The sequence below is a fragment of the Acomys russatus genome, chromosome 3 (genome assembly GCF_903995435.1).
Source record: "Acomys russatus chromosome 3, mAcoRus1.1, whole genome shotgun sequence".
NCBI lineage: Eukaryota > Metazoa > Chordata > Mammalia > Rodentia > Muridae > Acomys > Acomys russatus.
The window spans coordinates 83,511,443-83,526,215 of record NC_067139.1 but is presented as its reverse complement, the minus strand read 5'-3'; the positions used below and the strand labels follow the sequence as shown (position 1 = coordinate 83,526,215).

The following is a 14,773-nucleotide window of genomic DNA, read 5'->3' as shown; positions in this document are numbered from 1 at the left end:
ACTGGGGTAGCTACCACACGTGTGCAGTTGGGAACAGCCTGTCAGAGACAGTGATGTTTAGTACCTAAAAGAAGGGGAGACATTAACCAGAAGGGCAGGGCGCAAAAGCCAGGAGGTCGAGCCAAACAGGAGGACAGGCACAGATGTCCAGAGGCAAGAGTGAGTGCAAGCGAGGGTTGCTTCTTTTGTAGATGGTTAGCGGAGGCCATAATGCCCAGGGAAGCCACATACAGTCATTGGCTGAAGGGCAACCTCGGCATCACCACGCGACCAGCCCTCCCGCGTCTACTTCTCACGTCACCATGTTTTATGTAGCCCTGGGAGTCAAACCCAGGACCTTCTGCACACTATACGATGACTTTACAAATGAGCTACATCCGCAGCCCTCCCTGAAGTCTTAAGTAATGAGATGATGGTTTTTTTGTGCATCATTAGCGTCTTTTGACCTCAAGGTCAAAGATGGCTAGGAGGAAGCAAGCCTTGACTGTGGCCTGGCACTGTGGTGATGGGGGCCGAGGGGTGGCAGGAGGGCGGGAACCGGGGTGTTTAGGAAGCAGAATTGATACAATTGGATTACAGGATTTGGTTAGGTTTTAAGTTGAGAAGGAAAAGGGTCTGGAGAAATGGCTCAGCAGTTAGCACTGGCTACTCTTCCAGACAACCCAGGCTCAGTCCCCAGCACCCACATAGAAGCTCACAACAACCTGTCACTCTAGTTCCAAAGGCGCTTTTTATTTTATTTTATTATTACTTATTTTATTTATTTATTTATTTTTGGTTTTTCGAGACAAGGTTTCTCTGTGTAGCCTTGGCTCTCCTGCACTCAATCTGTAGACCAGGCTGGCCTGGAAATCCCAGAGAGCCACCTGCCTTTGCCTTTCAAGGGCTGGGATTAAAGGCATGAGCTACTATGCCCGGCCACCATTTGAGTTTATAACTGCAAAAAGTCTGAGTTAAGAAGTCAGCAGTGGGGCTGGAGAGATGGCTCAGTGGTTAAGAGCACTGACTGCTCTTCCAGAGGTCCTGAGTTCAATTCCCAGCAACCACATGGTGGCTCACAATCATCTATAATGTGATCTAATGTGCACTGTTTACATAATAAATAAATCTTAAAAACAAAAAAACCTGTGACCTAGAGTCCCAGTAGGATGTCCTCACATCTATCCCAATCTCTTGGTAAGTGAATACGTTCATGGGACATGCCTTTTGGGCTAGTGTCCAATTAGAAGTGAGTGTATACCATGTGAGTCTTTCTGCTTCTGGGTTAACTCACTCAGTATGATCATTTCTAGTTCCATTCATTTGTCCACAAATGTCAGGATTTCCTTGTTTTTAATAGCTGAGTATTCCACAGTTTCTTTAAACATTCTTCAACTGAGGGACATTTAGGCTATTTCCAGGTTCTGGCTATTATGAAGAAGGCTGCTATGAACATTTGGCCTTGTGTGGTGGAGCATTTTCTGGGTATATTCCAAGGAATAGCTGGGTCTTGAGGAAGCCCTATTCCCAGTTTTCTGAGAAAGCGCCAGATAGATTTCCAAAGTGGTTGTACAAGTTTGCACTCCCACCAACAATGAAGGAGCCTTGCCAAGGACATTCTCCACGTTTATGTGGAGAGCAGGGACTGACTCTGACATGAACTCTGGTGCCCCATATTTGACCACCTCCCCTTGGTGGGGAGGTCTGGTGGCACTTAAAGAAAGAATAAGTAGGCTACCAAGATGAGACTTGATAGCCTATGACCATATAGTGGGGAAGGAGGTCCCCCTCGGTCTTAGACTTAGGAGAAGGGAATAGGGTGAAAGCAGGAGGGAGGGAGGAACAGAAGGATACAAATGATGGAATAACAATTGAGTTGTACTCTGAATAAATTAATTAAATTTTTAAAAAAGTCAGCTGTGAGCTGGGCATAGTGGTGCATGCCTTTAATTCCAGCACTTGGGAGGCAGAGGCAGGTGGAGCACTGTGAGTTCGAAGCCAGCCTGGTCCATAAAGTGAGTCCAGGACAGCCAAGACTACACAGAGAGACCCTGTCTTGAAAAACGAAACAAAACAAGACAAAAAAGGCAGCTGTGGGGCTGGAGAGATGGCTAGTGGTTAAGAACACTGGTTGCTCTTCCAGAGGTCCTGAGTTCAAATCCCAGCAACCACATGTGTGGCTCACAGCCATCTGTACTGGGATCTGATGCCTTCTTCTGGCCTGCAGGTGGACATGCAGATGAGTACTCATATATATAAAATAAATCTTAAAAAAAAAAAAAAAAAGTCAGCTGTGAGCCAGGCACAGTGGCGCATGCCTGTAATCCCAGCACTTGAGGAGGCAGAGGCAGGTGAATCTCTCTGAGTTTGAGGCCAGCCTGGTCTACAAAGTAAGTCCAGGACAGCCAGGCTTATAGAGAAACCCTGTCTCAAAACAAACAAGGGACCGCCTGGTGACTTACTGGCTCTGCTGCCAATCCTGACAACCCAAAGACCTCCATGGTAGCAAGAGAAATGCAAGTTCTCTGGCCTCCACATGAACACCAAGGCACAAACAATAAACAAATAAATGTAATAAAAAATAAAAGGTTGGGCAGGGTGGTGCCCACCTGTAATCCCAGCCCTCAGAGAGGCAGAGGCAGGCAGATCTCTGAGTTTGAGGCCAGCCTGGTCTACAAAGCCAGTCCAGGACAGCCAAGGCTACACAGAGAAACCCTGTCTGGAAAACAAAACAAAAAGAGCCCCTACAGAGAGCCCCAGAACCCGACTGGACTTCCACTGCCGTCATGAGCCTGCTGGGCACGCTCCCTCAGGGCACCTCACTGTACACCTTATTAGTTTCTGCTTCCTATAATCCCTTGGAAATGGCTGATCACCTCAGCTGTGCCCACTGTTGCCATGTCACACTTTGGGTGGGTCTTTTTAGGAGTTTAAAAAAATTTTTTTTATCACTTCCTCTTTCATCAGGGGTGGTGTGGTACATGACTTTAATCAGCACTTGTGAGGAAGAGCTAGGAAGAGCTCTTAGTTTGAGGCCAGCCTGGTGTACATATCATTCCAGGATAACAGAGAGAGACCCTGTCTCAAAAAACTAAACTACAATGACAGAATTACTTTGGTCTTCATTCCTAAAACTCAGGACTTCTAAATGACGTTACCAACCAGACAGAAACATTTCAAGATCAGAGCAAAGGTGCAGGGTTGACCAGGGGCAGGCTGATTATCTGGAGAAATGAATTCAGAGAGAAAATGCAACTTAGACAAAGAAGCCAGTTTCCCATGTTGTATTGGTGTGATTTTGAGACACCATGTAGCCCAGGCTGGCCTAGAACTTACTACATAACCCAGTGTGACCTCGAACTAGTCAATCTTCTGCTTTAGACCTCTAAGTGCTGTGATTTTAGGTATGCAACACTAATCCTGCCTCTCTTTTTGCATTTCCCTTGGTTATAAAAGTATAAAAGGCGCTCAAAATAGTGAGATGAGCCAGGTGTGGTGGCGCACGCCTTTAATCCCAGAACTGGGGAGGCAGAGGCAGGCAAATCGCTGTGAGTTCAAGGCCAGCCTGGTCTACAAAGCAAGTCTAGGACAGCCAAGGCTACACAGAGAAACCCTGTCTTGAAAAAAAAAAAGTGAGATGAAAATAATATGCATGATTTGTGTGCATATAATCTTCATGGTACCTAAATATAAAAGGGAGCCAGGTGTGGTGGCACATGCCTTTAATTCTAGCCCTTGGGAGGCAGAGGCAGGCAGATATCTGAGTTCTAAACCAGCCTGGACTATAGAATGAGTTCCAGGACAGCCAAGGCTACACAGAGAAACTCTGTCTCAATAAACAAACAAACAAACCAAAAACCAAAAATCCCACTATTTCCTTTCACCATCTGACTCTGACATGCTCACGGTTAGTTTTAGTGAAGCGTGTCTTTTTTTTTTTTTTTTTTTTTTTTTTTTTTAAGATTTATGTATTAAATATACAGTGTTTTGCCAGAAGAGGGCACCAGATCTCATTACAGATGGTTGTGAGCCACCATGTGGTTGCTGGGAATTGAACTCAGGACCTCTGGAAGAGCAGTCAGTGCTCTTAACCTCTGAGCCATCTCTCCAGGCCCCTTTCCTTATTCTTGATCGCTGGTTATTATCACCTCTTTTCCTTTTCCATCCAGATCTTCTGATACTCACCTGATATCTTTTGTACCACCTAGGTTAATACATTCTGCCACCAAACTCTTAGTGACCAAGCTATGGGAGGGACAGAATTGGGGAAGGTGTGTACTTGCCTGAAAATCAGATTTCGACACCTAGACACCTAAAATGTTTGCTAAAAGTTTCACTTCCCAACACGGGGGGGGGGGGGGTGTCTCTTCCCGTGCCGCGACCCCCATCTCTCCTTAACTAACGTTGTAAAAAGTCCCAAACCTTCCTCCCCCGCCCCCCGCCCCGTGTTTTTATGTATACGTCCCTGTCCCTCTAGAGGTAGGGATTAGCCCCAATCATTTTCCTCACTCCTTTTTACAAAAGCACGTAAATCTTGTATCCTCCCTCCCACTCCACCATCAAAGACCCAAGAGTCCAGAAAGTACTTTCGTTTGTTTTTTTCAAGACAGGTTTTCTCTGTGTAGTCTTGGCTATCCTAGACTCGCTTTGTAGACCAGGCTGGCCTCGAACTCACAGTGATCCACCTGCCTCTGCCTCCCGAGTTCTGGGACTAAAGGCATGCGACACCATCTCCAGGCGCCAGAAAGTGCTTCTTTCTTTTCTTTTCTTTTCTTTTCTTTTTTTTTTTTCCTTTTCTTTTCTTTTGCATTCCATTTGTTTGTCTCTTAAGCTTTCAGGACCAACTTGTCCTTTCCTGGCTTTACGCATTTTTTTTGCCTGTGCCTCCTTGCCTCTCAGAGCTATCTTTACACACAGGTCTCTGAACCTCCTATCAGCTTCCATCTTCCTCTTACGGTTCTCTCCCTGCCCTAGCACTTCTGTGCCACCTCTTCCCAACTCCCCCTCAGTCCTCACTCTAGGAATAGTAGCTCTCTATGTTTGTGTAGAACATCCCCGCTTTTCTTCCCATCCTTGATGAACACATTCCATAGTGCCCCTCCGCGCATTCCAACAAAGAGTTCCGGTTCGCCCCCCCCCCTTTTTTTTCCTGTCCAAACTTTTGAGTTTGGTGGTCGCAGCTGCCCAATCTGCCCTTTGACTTTTCACGTCCTGTCTGAAGCCCTCCACCTCAGAGGCAGCTACCACAGGGTCCTGCCTGCGATGCCCAAGAAATCCTTGCGCAGACACCCCAACCCGGGGTGCACACCGCGCTCCGCCCTTCCCGGAAAGTAGATCCGGCCAAGCAGACAAAAGTTTGGAGAAGTTGGGTCCGTAGGAGTGAGAGCCAGGGGGGCGGGCCGGGCCGGCGGTTGGTGGCGCGAGCGGACGCTTGGACAGACCTACGGAGGACAGCAGCTGCCGTGGGCCCTGCCAGCCGCGCACGGACCCTCTCCCTGGGGCATGCTTCGGGATCGCCGGCGCCCGGCATCTGGGCCGCTCGCTGAGCTCCCGTGTGTCGCTTGCACGCTGGGAATCCGAGCCCCGGGGAACCCGAGCCCGGCCTCCGGCCGAAACGCTACAGCGTGCCGGGCGGGGAGGGGGCTGCAGGCCCTAGATCCGAAGGCATGGAGCGGTTAGGGGAGAAAGCCAGTCGTCTGCTAGAAAAGTTGAGACTCTCGGACTCCGGCAGCGCCAAATTCGGCCGCAGAAAGAGCGAAGCGAGCCGGTCTGGGTCTGATGGGACCCCCGGAGCTGGCAAGGGGCGCCTGAGTGGGTTAGGGGGACCTAGAAAATCGGGACACCGAGGAGCTAATGGGGGGCCTGGGGATGAGCCTTTGGAACCGGCCAGGGAGCAAGGGCCCCTGGACGCCGAGCGGAACGCACGCGGCTCCTTTGAGGGACAGCGCTTCGAAGGGTCCTTTCCCGGGGGGCCGCCGCCCACTCGAGCCTTGCCTCTACCTCCATCGTTGCCTCCTGATTTTCGGCTGGAGACCACGGCTCCGGCCCTCAGCCCTCGTTCCAGCTTCGCCAGTAGCTCAGCCAGCGATGCGAGCAAGCCGTCCAGCCCCCGGGGCAGCCTGCTGCTGGACGGGGCGGGGGCCAGCGGAGCCGGAGGTAGCCGGCCGTGCAGCAACCGAACCAGCGGCATCAGCATGGGCTACGACCAGCGCCACGGGAGCCCGCTGCCCGCGGGGCCGTGCCTGTTCGGCCTGCCCTTGACCACCGCTCCTGCGGGCTACTCCTCCGGAGGGGTACCGTCCGCCTACCCGGAGCTCCACGCCGCCCTTGACCGACTGTGCGCACATCGGCCCGTGGGGTTCGGCTGCCAGGAGAGCCGTCATTCGTACCCCCCGGCCCTGGGCAGCCCCGGAGCTCTAGTCGGAGCCGTGGTGGGAACGGCAGGGCCTTTGGAGAAACGAGGGGCGCAACCCGGACGACACTCGGTTACGGGCTACGGGGACTGCGCCGCGGGGGCCCGTTACCAAGACGAGCTAACAGCATTGCTGCGCTTGACGGTGGCTACGGGTGGGCGAGAAGCCGGCGCCCGCGGGGAACCCTCGGGGACTGAGCCGTCGGGTCTGGAGGAGTCTCCTGGTCCCTTCGTTCCAGAGGCCTCCCGAGCCCGGATGCGGGAGCCAGAGACCAGAGAAGATTACTTTGGTGAGTAGGAGAGAAGAAGCTAAGGACCCGACACACCGGTAAACGCCTGTGGTTTTTCATCGCCACGACGGCCCAAATTGCGGGGGGGGTGGGGCGGAGGTTGCAGGTGGAGACCCCAAACTAGAGGGATGGAAGAGGGCGGACCCTAGAACACTTGCGGGTTCCTGCCAGGTTTCTAATGGGATGGGGGCTTAAGATCCCTGGCAAAATCAACCCTAGGTTTCCTCGGAGTCCCATTTTTTTCTTTTTTTTTTTTTTTTTTTTTTTTTTTTTTTTTTTTTTTTTTTTTTCCGAGACAGGGTTTCTGTGTGTAGCCTTGGCCATCCTGGACTCACTTTGTAGACCAGGCTGGCCTTGAACTCACAGGGATCCGCCTGCCTCTGCCTCCCGAGTGCTGGGATTAAAGGCGTGCGCCACCACGCCCGGCCCCATTTTTTTCTTAAGCGTCGGAACATTTCGGCTTCTCGCAGTAGGAGGCCTCTTTAGGAGGAGGCGCTGCGGGGCTGAGAGCATCCTCCCGCGCCCCCCTCGCGGCTGGGCTCCTGCAAGCTCCGGCGTGCCGCGCCCCCACCCGCTCCTTGCTCCTCCCGCAGGAATTCGGGGAATGCGCGGGAGGCGGGGCGGGCGGCCGCGTGCGTGCCGACTCCTGCCCTGGCGCTCCAGGTGCCGTGGGCGACGCCCGCCAGGCGGAGGGGTGGGGAGCGCGTGCTTGCGTTGGGGGATGTTTGCTAGCTCCTGCGCAGTCGTGGCTGCTGTCGGGGAAATGGACCTGGGGGCGGGGGATGGGGGAGACCTGAACTCCTCTAGATTGAAAAGCAAGGGCTCAAGACCTGCCCCGCCCCAGTCCTGTTGGTGAAGGTGTGTGCCTGAAGCCTTTTAAAATAGGCAAGTACCAATCCGCCTGTTTTCGCCAGCTTCCGGAAGTCAGAGCAAAACCAATGACCACCCGGGAGACCATTACCCTTCGCTAGGCATCTACTCTTAACTACCAGGGTTACCTGACACTTGATCAGTATTCAGAAGTAGCCGTACTTTCCTGCTACTGTTGAGGAAACCTGGCTACAGCCTCTCTCCAGGAAGTGTTGATCGAGTTGTTAAAGCTAGGCAGTGGTGTGTTATCAAAACACACAGACATGACTTAATTATTTTTTAAAAAGCAATTAATGGCTTGAATGTAATGGACTCTCCCACTCACACCCCTGGACTTTGGGGCTCTGCAGTTTTCCAAGCACCCTCGATTTTCCCACCGTTCGTGTTTCTCCCCTGTCCCCCACTCCCATGGCTAGAAATAGGAACAGAGAGGGATGGGGGGGGGTAAGCAGTACCTTAGTAGGCTGGAAGGACTAAGTTCAACGCGTGCGCGCGCCGCATCACTTTGATCATGGGAAACAGTAGCAGGGCCCAGTTAGCAGCTTCCTTTGGAGACCCAAGAGAGAGCTGGGAAAAGAAGTCTTTCTAGCTAAACCATCCGAGCCCAAAGAAAGAAAGAGACTCAAAGTGCAGTAAAATGGAAGGAAGAAGCTAGGTGCGGATGCTCTGTGAGCAAGAGGCGAGGTGAGGCAAGCATGCCCAAGCAGCTTCCTCTTCCCACAATGTTCAGAGCTTCCCATGGAAAGGATGTGTCTCACAGGACCCCCTGGCACGGCAATCTCGGGCAAATTTCCCTGGTCATGAGGAAGAACACCGTCTGAACTCAGAATCCAGGCCAGGGGCCCTCCTCTGACAGAGCCCCCACAGCGGGCTCTTTGTGCCCTTGTGCTAGACCGATGCTGCCTTTTACTGCTGCCTCCGGTTAGGGGCCTTGGCTTCAGCTCTGCCCAGCTGCCAGAGGGTGGGAGCAGGGCAGGCCTGGGCCCATCAGTTGCCGCAGCTGCTGCACCAGCTCCCAAAGCCCCCGGGGCAAAGACATGGGATGGGCCCCAACAGGCAGGGAGCGTGGCAGCGTGCCGAGGGGGAGAGGTGGGGCAGGCCCGTTGGGATCTGCTCCCCAAAGACGGCCTTAGCCCTCAGTCATGGGCCTGGAATTGGGGAGTGGAGAGAAGGGAGGACACACCCAGGAGAGGCTGGTTCCAGGACCAGGTGTATATATGTTAATGGAGAGCGTCAGGAGGAGCAGCTAAGCTGGGGCTCACATGGCAGCAGGGAGGCAGTGGGCTCTGCTCCCCCTCCCCCCCAATCCTTTACAGTCCTGCCTCCTGAAACTCCAACTATGTTCTTAGCAGTAACCTCAGGAGTCTTCACATGGCCCATTGCCACAAAAGATCCTCTACTGGGTCACCATCAAGTTTTATGGATGTAAAACTGAGGTCCCAGGAGACTCACACGGGCCAGGGTTGCTTTCTCTAGGAAAATTGCCAGGTGCTGCTGAGCCCCTATGAACTGGCATCTCTATCTCCCACCATTGTTTGTTTGTTTATTGAGACAAGGTTTCTCTGTATCCGTGGCTGTCCTGGTCTCTTTTTGTAGAGCAGGCTGGCCTTGAACTCAACAGAGATCTACCTGCCTCTGCCTCCCAGAGTGCTGGGATTACAAGCGTGTGCCACTGTACCCAGCTAACTTTTTGTTTGTTTGTTTGTTTTTCCTCCGTGCTAAGCACAAAAATAGGTGTTGAGTTAAGAACGGGGCTGCCTGGTCGCCATCTTGCTGCATCCTATAATTTCTTATTTTTTTTAAAGACAGGGTCTCATAGCTTCAAGTCGGGTTTCAGCTGCCCTGTAGCCAAGGGCAACCTCTGGATTCCAGGGTGCACTGTCAAACCCATTTATTCGGGGTCAGGGATGGAGCCTGGGGCTTCATGCGTTGTAGGCATCTGGTCTACAGGTTGAGCTTCCATCTCCAAGGCGCTGCCTCCCCGTTTCTAGTTACCCTGTCTTCTCAAAAGGGAGCCCACTAAGGGAACTGTGCCCTTTGGCACATCAAGAAAGCTTGGAGGGAGGGCGGTGGGGGGGGGGCAGGGGTCCCTGGGTTTGAGCTGGGGAAGTGGAGTGTGACTCCAACCAACTCTTCTTTCCCTCTCAGGCACCTGCATAAAATGCAACAAAGGCATTTATGGGCAGAGCAATGCCTGCCAGGCCCTGGACAGCCTCTACCACACCCAATGTTTTGTCTGCCGCTCCTGTGGTGAGTGTACCAGCTACTGGACGCCCCTCGCCCCCCACTCAGGAAAGGAGCACCTGTCAGGAGCCATGGCTCTCCCACCTCTCTGGTGGCTTTCCTTCCTCAGGCTAGGTCAGCTTTCTGGAGTCTCTGGGCCTCCTCGCTCTTCCCTGAACCTCCCTCCCTCTTTCTCCTGCCTCCCTGCCTTGGGCTCCCGCCCCACCTCTTCTTGGTGAGGTTTGGTCTTGGGCAGCAGGAGTTGCCTGGGGCGACAGTGAAAGACTGGAATGTAGGAAGGGCGGGTGTGGGCTGGGGGGGGAGTGGGGAGCTGTTGTGGGGGGCGGGCAGGAGGGGGGTTTTCTCTTGGCTGGTCAGAGTTCAGCCACCTCACTAGAGTGGAGGCCACCAGGCCATGCCAAGCTGATGACATCACACTCCAGGAATGTCTGCTGCTGCTGTTAGCTCAGGAGGCCCTCTGTGGGGGTGCTCCCCCCACCACACCCTCCCTCACCTCTCATTATCCCTTCACCACTGCTTACCCGGTCTGATTCTTTCGCTAAACCTCTAATCTCCTATCTCTGCTTGTCTGACTCTACCACTCAGCTTTTCCCTTCCTTCCCAGCTTCTGCCTGTGTCTCCCTGGCCTGAGTGGGCCGTCCTTCTCATGAGGCCTCTTCCTGGTGTTCCCTCTCCAGTCCTCCTCCGGGTCCTGTAACTGAGCTTTTCTAGCCCCCCCCCCCCCAGCAGAACTGCAGTGGATTGGATGGGAACGGGCTCCTTCTTCACTGTCTTCCCCCTCCTCGCCTCCCCTTGACCCCTTCGACCTGATGGAGTGGGTTTTGTGGGTGCTGGTCTGAAGGGAAATGGCCTAACACGTAGAATTGGGGGGGAAACCCAGGCAGCCTCTGACCCTGAAGACTCTAGCCTTCCTCTAAGCTCCCTTACAAAACAGTAGCTCCAAGATGTCCTAACCACCATAGAGGCTGTGACAGGAACAAGCTAGTCAGATACGTGGGTGCTGGATTCCGACAGTGAAGCGAAGAAACCGAGGTTAAAAGGTCGCCAGAGGCCAAGGCCGAGGACCAGTGCAAATCAAGTCTCACCTAGTCAGAGCTATGTACCAGGTCCACCACCCTGGCCTACCTTAGCTTTGCTTGCTTAGGTGCCGCCCTGTGGGCCGGGCCCTGAAGAGGTGTGGGTGGCAGGCCACTTTGGAGGCACAGGAGCTAGGGAACCCGTGAGCTGCAAAGTAGTTCGACTGGGGTGGGGCCAGAGGCAATTGGAATTGTATCATACGGTTTTTTGTGGGTTTTATTTTTGTTTTTGTTTTGTTTTTTTCCCCCCTCTCTCTCTGAGGCAGGCTTTACTATGTAGGCTAAGCTGACCTTAAACTCTCCATCCTCCTGCCTCAGTCTCCACATGCATATGGATTTTTCCTTGGGGAGGAGGACTAGACAGCAATTAGAAGGAAAATCTTTAAGGTCCGGGCCCAGATGTTCTGTCAACTTTGGGAGCAGGGACCGGAAGAGGAAAAGCCCTCCTCCAAAGTTAGCCTCCAGTCCCTTCTCTCTCTGCTGCTTCTAGGACGAACTTTGCGCTGCAAGGCTTTCTACAGCGTCAACGGCTCTGTCTACTGTGAGGAGGACTATCTGGTGAGTGAGAGTGCCTGTCCCACCAGACCACTCCAGTGCGCCCGGTTCGGTCATTACTTTCAGCATGGTAACTGGCTCCTTTGGTCTCTTTAGTTTTCAGGGTTTCAGGAGGCAGCTGAGAAGTGCTGCGTCTGTGGCCACTTGATTCTGGAGAAGGTAAGGAATGCGCCTTCGGCTGAGACTTGGAAGCCACCGGCACCCACGGCTGGATGATTAGGCTTTTGCCATCCCTCCTCAGAGCTGTCTCCCAGTGCCTCCTTCCCCTCTGACTGTGAGAGAGCAAGTCCATAACCCAAGTCTCACCCTCCTGGGCTTCCTTAGCCTGTCCCATCCCTGGCTGTATGGACGGACGCAGCCAGCCCTCCTGCCTGATTTGGGTGACTGTAGGCTCCCTCTTCTGTTACTGGTTGGAAACAGTTGAAACTCAGTTTTCTTTCCTATATATAAAAAGAATGAGTTGGATTGTGGATTACAGAAATGGTGAGACTCGACTGAGGCCATATAGTAGATACCTGGGAAGAATTGGAAAAAAGTAAAAAATTCTGGCACCCACCACGAGTTGTAAATAAAGAGTGGCCGGAGGCTATAGTCCTGTTAGCTGAGCGAATCCCACCTGACAGCTGTGGGTTCCATCCTCAGCACTCCACAGCCAGGTGTAGTGAGGCAAGAATATCGGGGGTTCAAGGTCATCCTTAGCCACGTAGAGTTCTTAAGGCCTATCTCCAAGAAATAAACAACCAACCAACAAAAATCCACAGGCCTGGAAGTTTCTGAGACCTTTTTCAGGGTTTTTGGTTGGTTTTTTTGTTTTGTTTTGTTTTGTTGGAGGGGGGGAGAGGTGATTTGGTTTATTTGGCCTTCCTTTTAATATTCCTCGGTCCCCTCAAATTATGTAGCATTCTTCTAGGGGGACAGGAGGGGGCTGGGCAGGAGGTGGCTGGAGGAGGAGACTTATCACCCCCCCTCAACCCCCACTAGATCCTCCAGGCCATGGGGAAGTCCTACCACCCAGGCTGCTTCAGATGCATCGTGTGTAACAAGTGCCTCGATGGTGTCCCCTTCACGGTGGACTTCTCTAACCAGGTGTACTGTGTCACTGACTACCACAGGTGAGTCTTAACCCCGGCCTAAGATGTGGGACTCGGGCCCAGGGAGCCCTCAACCTCAGCTTACCCCCGCTGCCTTCTCTCTTTTAGAAATTACGCCCCGAAATGTGCAGCCTGCGGACAGCCCATCCTCCCCTCAGAGGTCAGTGTGTCTGAGTTCCGCAGGGCGGCCACTGCTGCCTCTTGGGAGGAGTTGGGGACATGCAGCCCGGCCTCCCTTGGGAAGTAGCGCTTCTGAGGAATGTACACTCTGTGAAGATTCCCGTGTGACTCTGCTCTTGGGGTCACCACTCTGACTAAACATCCGGACCCAGACATGTCTGATAGCCTTTCTGGGCCCAGGCTCCATATCTTCTCTTCCTGTCCAGAGAACAAATCTTTCTTGGAAGTCAAGGTCACCAGATACAGAGACTTAAGTTAAAAAAAAATAATGGGCGAAACTATCTTTTCAATTTGTTTTAAAAGGGGAGGGGCAGGCGAGCGTGTCCGGGATTATTCAAGCTGTGTATGGAGAGGGTATGGCTAGGAGAAAAGCCACAAGCTTCTTGCTTAGATCTGTCTTCAACCTTGCCTTTCCCCGCCCCTCCCCCCTTTCTCCTGCTTCTCTGGCAGGGGAGCAAGCAGGTATAAGGCTGAGCGCCCCCCGCCCCCCGCCGGGTGTGGAGGGGAGAGATGCAGACCTGGAAGCACACTGTCCTGCAACAGTGCCGTGGTAGCCTGTGGCATTCTGCTCGGAGTTGCTTAAACCATCTCAAAGCTACACATTAGCTACAATTGTATTGTAACTGCAGAGAGGCCTTTGTATGATCTGCCTGTCTGGGCAGGAGGCTTTCTGTGGGATGGGATGGGGATTTGGGGGACACCATGCTGTGCTCACACACACACCCCGTGGGGGCTCTACATATTTCAGGGCTGTGAGGACATTGTGAGGGTGATATCCATGGACCGTGATTACCACTTTGAGTGCTACCACTGTGAGGTGAGTGGGATGAGGGAGGAAAATTGGAATTTGGAATGGGGGCGGGGGTCAGTCTTGGGCATCTGTGAGAGGCATGCAGGATATAGAAAACCAGGACACTGCCGTGACCTGCGTCCAGCGTCTTGTCCCCTAGCTACTCTGTCTGGTCCTAGTTCAGATCTTTTTGCATCTGGCTTCCCTAGAGGTCTGAACTGCTAGGCACCGGGCTTGCCGCATTATTTCTTCAGCAGCAGCGACCTCTGGTGTCCAGATCTCAGCCTTTCACCCCTCACCCTCCCTGCCTCGCGCCCCCCCCCCCACCCCCCCACCCCCGCCCCTTCTGCTAGTCATTGGAAGTGTGATTGTGAGCAGCACAGACTACCAGGGGAGCCTGGCCTGAAGTGAACTGGTTGTCCCCTTCCTTAGGACTGCCGCATGCAGCTGAGTGACGAGGAAGGTTGCTGCTGTTTCCCCCTTGACGGACATTTGCTCTGCCACGGCTGCCACATGCAACGACTCAGTGCCCGACAGCCCCCTACCAACTATATGTGAGCTGTGGTCGCTGCTGCCACCGTTAACCACTGTTGAGAAACTCTCTGGCCAGCAGAGGCGAGGAATGCACTCTGCAATCCTTGTGAAGAGCTCTCTGGGGAGGCCCCAAAGGCCAGAGACCCAAAGATCCTAACATTCCAAATGGGCTGTGGAGGAGGAGCCTTCTGGCGGCCAGGAGGCTTGACTGGCCTCCCTCGTGTGCAGCCCGTGTCGCGGCATATGCTGCGTAGCGCGTTTCACGGGCGGGTTTCGGTACTTTCTGAACGTCAGATTCTGGTGTATTTTTCCAGTGTATGTTTCTGTATAACTCAAACAAACGGCCCAGTGCTGGAACACATGAAGACCCCCCCCCCAAGCCCCCGCCCCAGCCTTTTGTGCCCTGCACATGGGGTCAGCCGGGTCTTTCCCACAGTATCCTATCTTTGTCTGCGTGAAGGGCTGGACACCCTGGGTTTTTTGATGAATCATTTCTTGGCTGTCTCCCTGAGGACTAGAGAGCTCCCCATCTGCTGGGGCTGGGACCAGCTGGGGGGGGGCGGGGGGCCCTGCTGACTGTGTTGCCTGTTTCTCAGGGACCTGGGGGGGGGGGGCCTGAATGGGGCCTGTTCTTAGTTGCTGTTTTGCTCAGCTGGGGAAAGGAAGGAGCAGGTGTGAAACTTGTGCCGCGGGAGGGTTGTCCGGGCAGCGCCAGGCTGACCCCACTCGGCTGGTTTAAGTGCACTGAGCCC

General features: G+C 53.4%; 1 protein-coding gene across 1 annotated transcript; it reads left to right on the top strand.

Annotated features, from left to right (window-relative positions):
* The first annotated feature begins 5,390 nt into the window (after positions 1-5,390).
* Ajuba (ajuba LIM protein) lies at positions 5,391-14,379 on the top strand. Its single transcript, XM_051143073.1, has 8 exons — positions 5,391-6,681; positions 9,700-9,801; positions 11,362-11,429; positions 11,523-11,585; positions 12,408-12,538; positions 12,626-12,677; positions 13,446-13,514; positions 13,920-14,379. Exons 1-8 carry the CDS (start codon positions 5,646-5,648, stop codon positions 14,043-14,045), a joined length of 1,647 nt encoding a protein of 548 aa, XP_050999030.1. The 5' UTR covers positions 5,391-5,645; the 3' UTR covers positions 14,046-14,379.
* The last annotated feature ends 394 nt before the right edge of the window (positions 14,380-14,773 follow it).

Bases quoted from the DNA above. Each gene is read 5' to 3' on its own strand.
- Ajuba (XM_051143073.1), top strand. From the start codon at position 5,646: ATGGAGCGGTTAGGGGAGAAAGCCAGTCGTCTGCTAGAAAAGTTGAGA. The intron at 9,802-11,361 runs GTGAGTGTACCA...TGCTGCTTCTAG, and splicing joins TTTTGTCTGCCGCTCCTGTG to GACGAACTTTGCGCTGCAAG. The intron at 13,515-13,919 runs GTGAGTGGGATG...CCCCTTCCTTAG, and splicing joins TTGAGTGCTACCACTGTGAG to GACTGCCGCATGCAGCTGAG.